Source organism: Gracilinanus agilis, chromosome 3, assembly GCF_016433145.1.
Source record: "Gracilinanus agilis isolate LMUSP501 chromosome 3, AgileGrace, whole genome shotgun sequence".
NCBI lineage: Eukaryota > Metazoa > Chordata > Mammalia > Didelphimorphia > Didelphidae > Gracilinanus > Gracilinanus agilis.
Window position 1 is genome coordinate 242,400,187 of NC_058132.1, and position 12,897 is coordinate 242,413,083.

The following is a 12,897-nucleotide window of genomic DNA, read 5'->3' on the forward strand; positions in this document are numbered from 1 at the left end:
GCTATAATAAGTAAATATGTCTCATAGAAGGATAAAGCCCTTCTATTCATTTTTCTGAAAACCCATGAACTACAAAAGGAATGTCAATAGCCCTTCTAGCATGGAAACCAGGTTGATTAGATAGGGCTGTCAATTGAAAATCAGTCCCATCTAGCAAATGATCTGTAAATATGGCAGCTTGGAAAGACAACTTTTGAGTTTTGAAAATGTATATTAGTTTGGCATTTGCTTCTTTTTTTTTGTTTAGTTTTGATTCTCAAAATACAGCCACTCTCCAAGACAAGCAGTAGGTATATCCACTTTGTTTTTTGTTTGATTTCTGATTTGAATTCCAAAATGTTTCAGAAGCTCACAGCAAGTTGACAGTTAGAATGCGTCTTACACATATTTCTCATAAAACTATCTGGATGATTTTGTTTTTACAGTATGAATTTTATGAATAAAAGAAAAATCACACAAAAATTATGCAACAAAGGAAAACAGATGGTCAGAAGAAAATGTGGCTCAAGTATTTCAAAAGATTTATTTTCTGTAAATTAGATTAGTGAGCAAGCAAAAGAATATTAGTTATAAAACCAGTGTTAGAACAAAATATTAGAGAAGGATAATTTTGTGATTTGTACAACAAACAACAATTTTGAAGGAGTATTTTTTATTTTTTTGTATTATTAATAATAAAAAAGAAAAGCTGAATTACAAGCCCAAACATTCTTATGGAGTAGTGCAGAACAATGAAAGTGCTAATATGAGGCAAGTTGGTTGATGAATAAATGACTCTGCAAGGATCTCTTCTAATACAGAATAGTGTGACTCCCTTGCAACAAAGACTCTTTCTAGTTTAAATGTCTGGCAGCAATTATCTACATAAGTAGATTTTTAATAACTCTTCTATTTTAAAATGAGTTGACAACAATCACTCATGAACCTCTCACTAAAAAAAATAATTAAAAACTATAGTTTTAGGTTCTAGATTTATTGTGGATCCTAAGAGCTTAGGCATAAATGTTTAAAGTTTATTTTAGTTATCAAGATTCTGAAGGTCTAATAGGCCATAATGAAAGGAAAAAAAGTCCATACTACAGACTAAACAATGCAATCACTTTTTTTTTTTTAGACCCTTACCTTCTGTCTTGGAGTCACTATTGTATATTGGCTCCAAGGCAGAAGAGTGGTAAGGGTAGGCAATGGGGGTCAAGTGACTTGCCCAGGGTCACACAGCTGGGAAGTGTCTGAGGCCGGATTTGAACCTAGGACCTCCCGTCTCTAGGCCTGGCTCTCAATCCACTGAGCCACCCAGCTGCCCCCTAATGCAATCACTTTTGATAAAACTTTAAAACAAGCTTTTATGATTAGATTACTGTTGTTAAAGTTAACTAAATTCATAAATGCTTCTTGGAATACATAGCAAGAAAAACTGATTCGAGCATAAATGGAAAAGGGGAAAAGCTACACCTTTTATTATGATATTCTGCTGCTTCAGAAAGTCAAGGGAAAACGACAGTGCAGAATTTGATGTTTTGTGCTTAATATGAATTCCCAATGGGTATGTCAACATTAATTTTCCTTTTCTATAGAATCATTATAACAGTTGAGATTTAGAATCACCAAGATGATTGCAGATAAAAAAGACAAAAACAAAAACAAAACTCATTTTGGTCTTAATTGATGAGGGAGAAAAAGGAGTCAATTATAATATTATGGTCAAAAACCTGAGCAACTAAAAAGAATGGTAGTAGCCTTGGTAGAAAAAAGGAAAAGTTCAAAATACAGGTAAATATTAAAGAAAAAGTCAAAGGATAAAAACATTTCCATTTATGTTACAAGGAACCAAAAGTTTTGAAAAGATTACTTCTTGGAATTCTGTCCTTAAATATATGTATGTGAGTGTCTTTTAGCTTTAAAAAAAATTATCATTTATTTCAGGATAGCAAACTATCTTTCCCTTCAATTTATATAATTGAGTGTCCCATGGCACTGGATATAAAGTGATAGGTTATCTCATCTGGCTGTAACATGTTAAACTGCTATCATTAAGGAGAAAGAAGGAAAAATAATATGAATTCAGTACCTGAAGTTGTATTTTTGCATCTTTGCTGACGCTTTTTGTTCTCCATCGTCTTGTGACTCGCTTGTCTTTCTTTGAAATATCTACACAGTTAGCCTACATTACACAAATAGTTAAAAGCAACATAGTGCTATTAAGTTCACACAGATGACACAGGTATAGATAGACAAAGAGAGCACAGTCAATTAGTAAGGAATCATTGTGTTAGATACTTATATACAAAACAATAAGGAGAGAATACCAACTGGTGCCCAGTGAGCAAGAACCACAGAGCCAAAATCTTACTGGCAAATATTTGCTAGTAGACAAACTGAACATAGTATTTATTACCAAAGGATACTAATTCTCTTTCTGCATGAAAATAGAATTACCCCTGAGACTTTGCAAATTATATTCCCATATCAATCGCTGATCATGTCATACAATACAGACATTGCTTCTTTCTAGATAATTCCAGTTACCAATAGACTATCTTGACATCTAGCTTCAAAGTCTAATCATCATTAAATCGTTTTAAGATCTACAGGGGTTGAAAGATTCCAGATGATAAATGATTCCATTTTATAGTTGTCTTCATGTACTCATTTACCTATTCATGGAAAGATCATCGAAGCAGTATTTTATTAAGAAATATCTATGATGCATTTACCTGCATATCAGTGAAGTTTGGTGCTGACTGAGTTCTCTGCAGTATCTCCAGATTTTGCAGGAGTTTGCTAAGTTCCACAAGGTTTGATTGGCAGTGTGCAAGATCTAATAGAAATCAGAAATCAAGATGGATTAGCACTGGGGAGGGGAGAGGACATGCAGGGTTTGGAAGGGAAATTCAAGTGAGTTAGAAACACGAGTTGGCAGTTTTTCTAACAAGCTAGAAAAAAAATCAAAGAAATGTCTATAATTGAAGACTATTCTACAATGAAAATCAAAACTGGACTTTATAAAACCATCAGGATTAAGTACCTTTAAAATCTAGAAAACAATGTTATCCTAACTTCTGTTCTACTCCCATCCACCCACACTACTGCCAAGAAGCCCTGGGAGTGGGTTAAGCATATTCTCATCTTAGTCTTACAACCACCCTGGGAGATAGGTGCTATGAATATGCCTATTTTTTAGGTGAGGAAAGAAACTAGAGGCACACAAAGGAGAAATGGCTTGCCCAGGCTTACACAGAGTCCGAGGTCAGATTTATACTTTGGACTTCCTGACGCAATCCACTGTGCCAGCTAGCTGACAAACAAGCATTTAAGTGTCTACCATGTGCCAGGCACGGTGCTAAGCATTTTATCTTCACAACAACCCTGTGAGTTAGACATTATGATTATCTCCATTCTACAGTGGAGGAACTGTGACAAAAAGAGATTAAGTGACTTGCCCAGAGTGTCTGAGTCCACATTTGAACTCAGGGTTTCCTGATTTCAGACCCAGATATCCACTTCATCAACTAGCTGTGAAAAGAATAGCTTAAAAAAAAAGTGTGTGCCATATATGTATCCACAGACGTATCCCTTCCACATCTCAACTTTTCCCATGGCTGTTTAAATATACTGTAAGTTAGCATAAGTAACTAAATGGTAATTTTTGGGGAGTTTTGTGGAATCTTTAGATGACACACACAGAAAAAGTTTAGAAACTCATAAATGGGTAAATATATGCATAACATTGTATAATGTGACATATTTTATCTTTTAATACCATAAATATACACAATTTATTTCACTGTAAACACACCATAAAAAAAAGAAAAAATTCAGACTTCTCTTGTATGAAAGGAGGACCAAAAAATTTTATGCAGATCTTCTGATAAGAGAGGCACCATTCCCCTAACCCTGTCATGGGCAACCTTTTGAGCTTGGCATGTTAAAATTTGCCAAAAAACTGAGCATAACTGAGGTGGTGTGTGACTTTGAGAAAAAACCATAATTTCATGATATTTATAGTTTAAATAAAAAATGTATAATTGTAATATATAACTGTATTTAATAAACCAAAATATGTAAATTAATATAGGCAGAATTGTCATCTATAGTGCACAGAGTGTCTATACTACACTACGGCAAATATTTCATCCGCGGCATGTAGTCCCATACAGCTACATGTCATCAAAAATGGCTATGTGTGTCAGCACTGACACACGTGTCATAGGTTTGCCATCACAGCCGTAACCCCTGTGATATGGAAGTGATATTTGTATATTAGTACAAGAACATTATGCAAAGCAGTGTAGGAGTAGATTGTAATTGTTAAGGATAATCCATTTAAAGGCACAATCACAGAGAAAGCTTTGCAGCTTTCTTTTTTCTCTTTTCTCTTTTCAGAATTTATTGTAATCTTAAATGATCAAGGTTTGAGTACTCACTAAATTAAAGGAGGCTGACCTAGAAGAGACATCTAGTTGATTAGAGGCTTTAAAAGAGTAAAATTAGTTATTGAAATGCTTTTGTTAATGTGGACTTTGTTTCAGAGTATTTGGGTTCAAACCTCCACTTTGTAATTTATTATTTGTATGAGCTAGTGTATGTTACTCAATTTCTATGAATTTACTTATTTTATTATTCAGATGGTAAAATGAGGGGATTAGATTTAATGGCCTCTGAGATTCAGCTTTATATCTATGATTCTATGATATAAAAATAGTGCGTTGAAAAACAAACTTACTGATTCTTTAAGTTGAAGATATGATTTTTAAAATCTCATTTTCAAAAAAAAAACTCTTAAAGGCAGCAATTACCTTATCCATCTTGTAGTCATCGTGAGTAATTTTCAATTAAAGAAGAGCCTTTTAAACATTAATGTTATGACATCTCAAGGTCACAACAAGTCAAACAAGTCACAAACAAATCATCAACAGTTCATTTGTGTCCAGAACTGTGCTACATACGCAAAACTAACAGGTAACAGCTTCCCGAAGTTTACTGAACTGTTATGGGGTCTGCCTTTGAGGCTTTTCTCTGACAAGAAGACAACAATAAGTACCTAGCAAAACTGAATCTTGCACTCTAGTTCATAGTATCTTTCCACTAATATGAAATGTGGGAATGAAGGCATAGGATGATGACACTGTCAAAGTGTTAGAAACCTAATCACTGGAGTTAACAATAAAGACACAAGGGTGGCTTTCAGTTTTTAGGGTATCAGAAACAAAAAAAAATCTAATTGCAACAGATAAGAAAAAGTGTTTCTTTGGACACTAATAGGCATAGCAGAATGGAGCATAAAGACTCTTTTATAAAACTTGTTCACACAATTAAATACAGTCTAGAATACAGAGAAATCAGCACTGACTTACTCCATTATTAAACATTTAGAACATGCCTTCAGGCCACTGAAGTTTAACACTAATTACTTTTCTGCAAGCAAATTATTAACAGTCTATTAAGGAACATGTCTATGGGAAGCCCTATTAACATGCAAAACTATTTTATTTTCTCCTGGTTAGTTTGCCTAAATTATATACATATATACTATTTAAACATTGTAATACTAATCTCAACTATCTACTGAATACCAAAGGGATCCATTTTTACTCTCACATAGAAAGCAAAAAAAAAAGTTTGAAGCAATACATAATTTTAAAAAATCTATATCTAGATTTCCACACTGGGTCTGGTTTAGCTTGCAGCATCAGTGGGAAAGCCATAGATGGTTAATGACAGAGGATTCAAAAGTGTATGAGAGTGTCACATTCTATTTGCATTAGAATTCTTTTCATATTGAAGATGAATTCCACTTGTAAGAAATTTTGTTATTAGAAACTTTGTTTAAGTGATATTAGGTGAGTCTCTTAACCTCTCTGGGCCTTAGCCTCCAGAATGATCAAACAATGGTTAAACCAGATGATCTCAAAGGTCCCACACAAAGGTGCTATCATTCTATTCCAAATTCTACATTATATTTTAAAGGAACAAAACTATACTATAAAGTCCTTGTGGCTTGATAATCTATCGAATGGAGCTGAAGGATGAGTTTTTGAGATGAGTCTCCAACATTTATTAGCTATGCCAACAAACTTCTGAGTCTCAGTTTACCTATCTGTAAGATGGGGAGACCTACTACCAGTTTATATCTAGTTTATCAGATGGTAATACATTTTATTTTATACTTATTGTTTGATATCTGAAATGTCTAGCACAGTTGTACTTATACAAGAAGTATGCAATATACATTTTGTGTTCAATTTATTGATTATTTTATAGACACAAAGTGGTGCCATCATGACAGTAGAGAAATTTAGGCTATGGCTTATAACTGTCAACCAATAGCTAAGTTTTTCCAGCAGGTGAAGGGTGAGATCTTCATATCAGAACGTCTATTCTAGAAAAATGTACACAGGATTTAGCACAAAAGAAATGTCCCTGCTTTGCCATGAATTATTGGTATTTATGGCACATTACCTCTCTGCATTGCAATCCTCATTGGGAATGATATTTAGCCCAATCAAGTCATAGTGTTGTTGGGAAGAGGAAATCAGAGAGGCAGTGAGGTAGCACAGTGGACAGAGGACTAAGTCTGGAGTCTGGAGGGCCTACGTTCAAATTTGGCCTCAGACAATTCCCAATTGTGTAACCCTGGGCAAGTCACTTCACTCTAGTTGCCTAGCTTGTACTACTCTTCTGTCTTAAAACCAAGACACAGTACTGATTCTAAGACAAAAGATAAAGTTTTTAAAAAGAAAAAAATTAGATATGAAATATGAAAATAGTCTGAAAAGCATGAGGCATTATTTAAATGTGCAATATTATTACCTGTGAAATAAAGATACATTCAGAATCAACTCAGAGTTACTTAGTTCCTTCAACAAACTTAATTACTTTGACAAAGATTCACACTAGTCTTCACTTTTATCAAAAAGTAATATGAGGAGCAAGAAAGAAATATCTTGAAGAAGTCAGTGGAAGGGAGAGTGAAGATGCCTCAAAATAGAAAGACTCTTGGAGTTAGAAGGAACCATGACTTCCATGTCCAATGGATGAATTTTTTCTAGAAAACCTCTATGCTCTGCTTGAACAATTCCAGGGACTAGAAACTCACTTTACTAAGTTCAGACTCTCTTTGACATAACTGCTCTTCAAATGTTAGGCACGATATCTTTAGTCATCTCCAGATCCTTTAACTGATTTTGGCAAGCTAACACATTAGCAATTTTTTTTCAGTTTCATGCCTGCCACAAATCTGAGAAGGATACCTTTCCGAACCCCTTCTTTGATATGTATATATTCAGAAGCACAGGTTAGAACCTTACAATGACACAAGAGACTTCCCTCTAAGTTGACCTCAATTCATTAATTTATAGTCTTTAGTTTAAATCATTCAGCAAGAGATAAAGGGCATGATAGGATATTGACATGACTTTAAAAAGTACAAAAGGCCAACTTGGGAAAAGTAGTCTTCTTGGGTACTGGAGAGATATTGTAGAAATAGGTATTTTAACATCAAGAAGAACATAGGTGAGTGAGCTCACATTCAGTTGCCTCAATCTTTTCAGGGGATGGAGAGGTGAAATTATCTGCTTCATGTAAAGAAAGGGTAGTTTAAGGGGCTTCAGAATACCAGAGTGGTGAAAGTCTAAAATAGGTTAGGAAGTGCCAAAGAATAAACAAGAGATGAATAGAAGGATTGCTGATGTACACTGAGGACCTTGTTGAAATTAGAGAACAGCTGGATAAGGTATAAAATTATTTAAAAGCATTAGCTATTAAAAGCATTGGCTCTGTGACTTTCTCCAGCAATGCCAAATATGCCAGGTATGTAATTGGAAAAGCAGATGGTGGGAGTCATTTGGCATCCTGGACTGATAAAATGGGAGAGGGGAAAGATGAATGAGGTGAGAGAGTCTAGAGCAGGGGTTGGCAATGTATGACTCTCGAGCCATTATCTGGCTCTTTTGAGGGCCAAATATGGCTCTTTCTGCAGGAGCCATAAAGTCAATGTTTTTTTAGGCGCTGTTACAGGAGCGCGCACTGTGAGCACTGTACGGCTCTCACGAAATTACATTTTAAAAAATGTGGCGTTTATGGCTCTCACAGCCAAAAAGGTTGCCAACCCCTGGCCTAGAGTGTCAGTGAGAGCAACTTTGATGAGGGTGATCATGAAGTTCAGTCTTCCTTTGGGTTCAAGTTTATCCAGAAGGGAGCAGATAGACTAGACAAAGGGGAGGGCTTGAGTGCATGGAGGCTACAGGGAAGAAGTTGAGAAGGCATAAGGGAGGGAAAGAAGGAACAAGGGGCCTGGGCTCAGAGAAGGCAAGTGGTCACGTATCAGATTAGGTCTATTCACTAACGAGAAAGAACTTATCAGTTATCCTGAAAGCAAGGGTTGTATCGTCTGTAACTCTTTCAATGCCTTGTCCACAATAAATATTTTTTGAAATGAGGAAGCAATTGTGGTTATAGCGGGAAGAATACTGGATTTGAGTCAGAGAGAATGCCTGGATTCAAATCCTGGCTTTTGTCATTGATTATCCATAAATCACTTGACCATCCTGGGTCTCAGTTTCCTTATGTATAAAGATAAACAAAAACTCACTAGTTTCTAAAATTTTTCTACAGCTTGTTATCAGAGACCACTGACCTTCTGCACATCTGTCCATTTCTTCAGAGTCCTGTAACCAAGCTGCTACTTTACTCTGGCCAGTGGTACATGTTGCAGGTAGGCTATTGCTGCATGGTATAGGTGGCTGCCAGGGGAAGCTGTTTTGTTGTACCTGACAATCATGAGACAGACAAAATCTGTGAGCATAAGTCCTGAAAAATGAAAGAGGTTACTGAAGAAGAGTTAGTTTAAATGACATGACACACAATGTTATATTCAATCGTTGTGATACATTCGCAATGAATGTATCAACGAAAAAAGAACCTTCTTTCACAGGGATCCTACAATGTGTTTATCATATAGTTGAAATCTACAAGTGACAGTTTAACGAATGTCATCAAAACACAAAACATCGCCCCATAAAATTATCTGTAAAATGACAGTGAAGGGAAAAGAATTCAGAATCACAGTATTTGTTCGCTAAACTGAAAGGTCTTCAAGGATATAGCAGTTTGCCATCCTAGCATTCCTTCAATTTGCCTGATTGAATCTTAAAAACTTCACGGTGCAGTAATAAAAAGACTAGAGACCAAGGGCCTGTGTTCAAATTCTAGTTCTCTTATTTAACAACCTGTGTGACCTAGGATTGTGGAGCTCATCTGTAAAACAGACTAGGTGGTCTCTATAATCCCTTTGAGATCTGCCATCTCCAAAACTTTGACCTAACTTGGTGACTGTTGAGATTTGCTAGGCTTCTAGTCATAACTTGGAAATCATTTGGATGAGAAAAGGGAGGGAGGGGGAGAGAAAGACAGAGAAAGGGAGAGAAAGATAGGAGAGGAGAGGAAAAAAGTGGAGAGGAGAAGATAGGAGGGGAGGGGAAGAAGACCCAGAGTACAGAGGAAGAGACAGAGATAGAGAGACAGAAAAAAGAAAGAGAGAATAGGTCAATGAGAGTCAGAGAATTAGAGGTAGAGAAAAAAGAAAAGAGATAGAGAAAGAAATAGAACAGAGACAGAGGAAGAGACACAGAGAAAGAGAAGAGAGGCTGAGAAAGAGAAAGAGAGAGAGAGAGAGAGAGAGAGACAGAAAAACAGAGAGAGAGAGAGAAAGAGAGAGAGCGTGCACACACACACACACACACACACACACACACACACACACACACAGAGAGAGAGAGAGAGAGAGAGAGAGAGAGAGAGAGAGAGAGAGAGCACGTACACACAGAGAGAGAGCACAAAGAGAGAGACAGAAAGAGACTGTGACAGAGAGACAGAGAGACACAGTAAGAGAATTAATTCCTAAAGTATTTTATCTACAGGCAATCACTGCATTTTGGGTGATTTGTGCACACTAGAAAAAAAAAATTAAAGGGCAGTCTTAGGGAACAATACCAGTGTGAGCTACATCCAACATATCTTCCATTACTAGGATATTGCATGAAATAAATAATCTACATGAAATAGCTTTTTAAAAATAGTTACTAAGGTACACTGTGAAAAGAATTGAACCATGTTTTCAAAAAAGCTATAGCCATTTAAAATCCATCTTTGACTCTAATATTCAATTACAACAGATCACTCCTCTTCTAAATCATCATGAACTCAATGAAGTGCATGCTTAGCAAACTCAGGCTTATTTATTACCCACAGAGGGCCACAAACCAATTATCATTTCCGAGCCTCATAATTTGATACTTAGGATGCAAGCAGAGTGATAAATAGCTCTTTTCTTTTTTTTATTACATTCTGATAAATGTAATGGAAATATTTCACTAAGCAAAATCATAGAGGTATTTCACTGGAAACTAGAATAATGGGTCTCCTCTATAAAAGTCATACAATTTTCCTATTCCAAGCCTAAAAAGTAGAATGAAGCTGGTTGCAAGTCATTTTTCTCTTGAATCACCAGGGCAGCAATGGTAATAGTAACAAAGGCACCCTGCCTCTGGAGCCATCCAGTGCCAAAAATATAGGCAGAAGTGGAAAAAAAAAGATCCCCAATGACACAAGTATTAAGCTTTTTATAGTTAGAAAAATCCATCTCTGGTTGATTTATCTTTCACAAATTTGGGCTAAATAAGGAGGTTTATTCCAAACCTTGGTTTATAAAAAACTAAAAGAGGAATCCATAAACTATGGGGTCCAACTAATGCTACTTCTTTCTATGAAGTCCACTACACTGCCTTCCTAACATCCCTATTTTTCATCATACCAACAGTTCATATTAAGCCTGACCCAATGCCTACATACTCTAAGAAGGAATTACCAAAAAAAGCGTAGGTCCTGGCTGATAGCTATAATAAAATTTATAAGATGAGACACTTTGAGGAATCTGAGATGTAAAAAATTAAGCAAAACCTATTCAAGCTACAAATGTAATACAGAAATAAATGCCTTGTGGCCAGGTTGGTCTTGAGATATGATGATGATGACAATAATAATGATGATAGCTAGTATTGATATAATGCTTTGTGATTTACAAGCCATCTAACAAATTCCCAACAACCTTGGAAGTTACATGATATTATTATCTTCAAACTGAGGCTGAGAGGAGTTAAATGACTTATCCAGAGTCACATAGCTAATTAATGGAAATTAATTTTGCAACCTTGGAAAATGCAATTTTAGCAAGGCATTATGGTTAGAAATGAAAATACAAAACACTAATAAATAAGTTCGACTCCACGTGTATAATTGATATGGTATTGCTTGCTAACTCAAAGGTTGAGGGAGAGGATAGATAGAGTTTGAAACTCAATTTTTAAAACTGAATGTTACATTTTTTTTACGTGTTATTGGGAAATAATTAATGAAATAAATAAAAAATGTTTTAAAAATGAATGAGGTGAAGAAATTGAGGCAATAAATATGGATGACTCCATCTAGGAAGAAGTTTGACTTTGAAAGAGATGAAGGATCTTTAAAATTAAAAGAGGATTGGGCATGTAATATAGGGAATGCAAGGGTATGCAGGTAAATGTTTAACAACCAGCTCTCTCCAAACAAATTTACCTATGGCATTTTAATATTTAAAATATTAATGAATTGTTAATAATTTCTCTATCACTTTTTTAAGACTAAACAATCAACAAAACAATAAATCAAGTCCTGATTTATAGCATTTGTTGATTTCGGAGGTTTACATGTTCACACTGAAAATTTAACAATTTGCTTTCATGAGCCAATTTTAACTGTCTTCAGCACAACCTTGAATGAGGAATGAATTATTAAATTTAGAAAGATGGAAAAAAGAAAATAAAAAAGGGAAAGGGGAAGAAGAGAATGAAATAGAGGCAGAAGACAGAGAGAAGGTGGAGAGAGAAAAGAAAAAGAGAGAGAGGAAGATGTAAATGGAAATGAGAAAATGAAAAATGGAGAATGAGAAAAGCAAGGGTAAAAGGAAATAGAGAGGAGGTTAAAAAAAGGGGGGAGAAGAAGAAAAGAATAAAGTGGAGACAAAAAAAAGGTACAATGGTCAAAAGGGTCAGTTTCCAAGAGTGATAGAAAGGGATACACGGAAAAAAACGCAGGCATTAGCGTGAACAAGGTCCACCACTCTTGCCAAGAGGAAAGAAAATGAATGAATGAAAATATGGAGAGTTTTGAAGTTGAGAGTAAGAGAGAAAAATAGCTCCCAAGAGATGGCATTGATGTTCTCAGAAAAGTGGGAAGCCAGGTTCTCTAGGGAGAGAGAGGGAGGTAGTATTAGGCAAGATTTGAAGAACCAAATTTGAACAGCTGCTGTAGAGAATATACTAAGACAGTTAATCAGTGAAAAGTAAAAGAAGCTAGATGCCTCGAGGGATGAGTTTAGATTCTATCACATTTAGAATCAGTTGCATGGTTGTAAGACTTCCTCAAGCTGTACCCAGAAGTATGTAAGTCAGTCAACAGTCAGAAAACAAGCATTTATTAAGCACCTACTATGTGCCAGGCACTGAGTAAGCATCAGAGTGGGGAAAAACTATGATGGTATACTATTTAGCTATTGTTGGTGTTTAGTCATTCATTTCTGTTAGCCTCTACCTGATCCCATGGGCTTTGTCCATGGGTTTTTTTTGGGGGGGGGCAGAGATACTGGAGTAGTTTACCATTTCCTTCTCCAATGTGTTCCTATTTTACAGATGAGGAACTGAGGTAAATAGGAGTTAAATGACATGCCAAGAGTCACACAGTAAGTGTCTGAAGTCACATTTGAACTCAGATCTTCTTGTCTCCAGGCCAGGTGCTCAAAGTATTGTGCTACCTGGTTGCCCTATTTAGATTTTGTATTTGGAGATCATAACTGAAGTCTAATAA

At 35.7% G+C, this 12,897-nt stretch overlaps 1 protein-coding gene across 4 annotated transcripts in view; it reads right to left on the minus strand.

Annotated features, from left to right (window-relative positions):
- Nucleotides 1–12,897, minus strand: part of OSBPL6 (oxysterol binding protein like 6) — a 131,045-nt gene that overhangs the window by 76,970 nt on the left and 41,178 nt on the right. For 3 of the 4 annotated variants that reach the window (XM_044669745.1, XM_044669746.1, XM_044669748.1), the window contains exons 7-9: nt 8,636–8,768; nt 2,715–2,818; nt 2,069–2,161 (exon numbers count right to left, since the gene is read on the minus strand). In XM_044669745.1, the coding sequence (XP_044525680.1) occupies nt 2,069–2,161; nt 2,715–2,818; nt 8,636–8,768 (330 nt within the window). The remainder of the gene's footprint in view (nt 1–2,068; nt 2,162–2,714; nt 2,819–8,635; nt 8,769–12,897) is intronic. The other variant, XM_044669747.1, reaches the window with a different exon arrangement.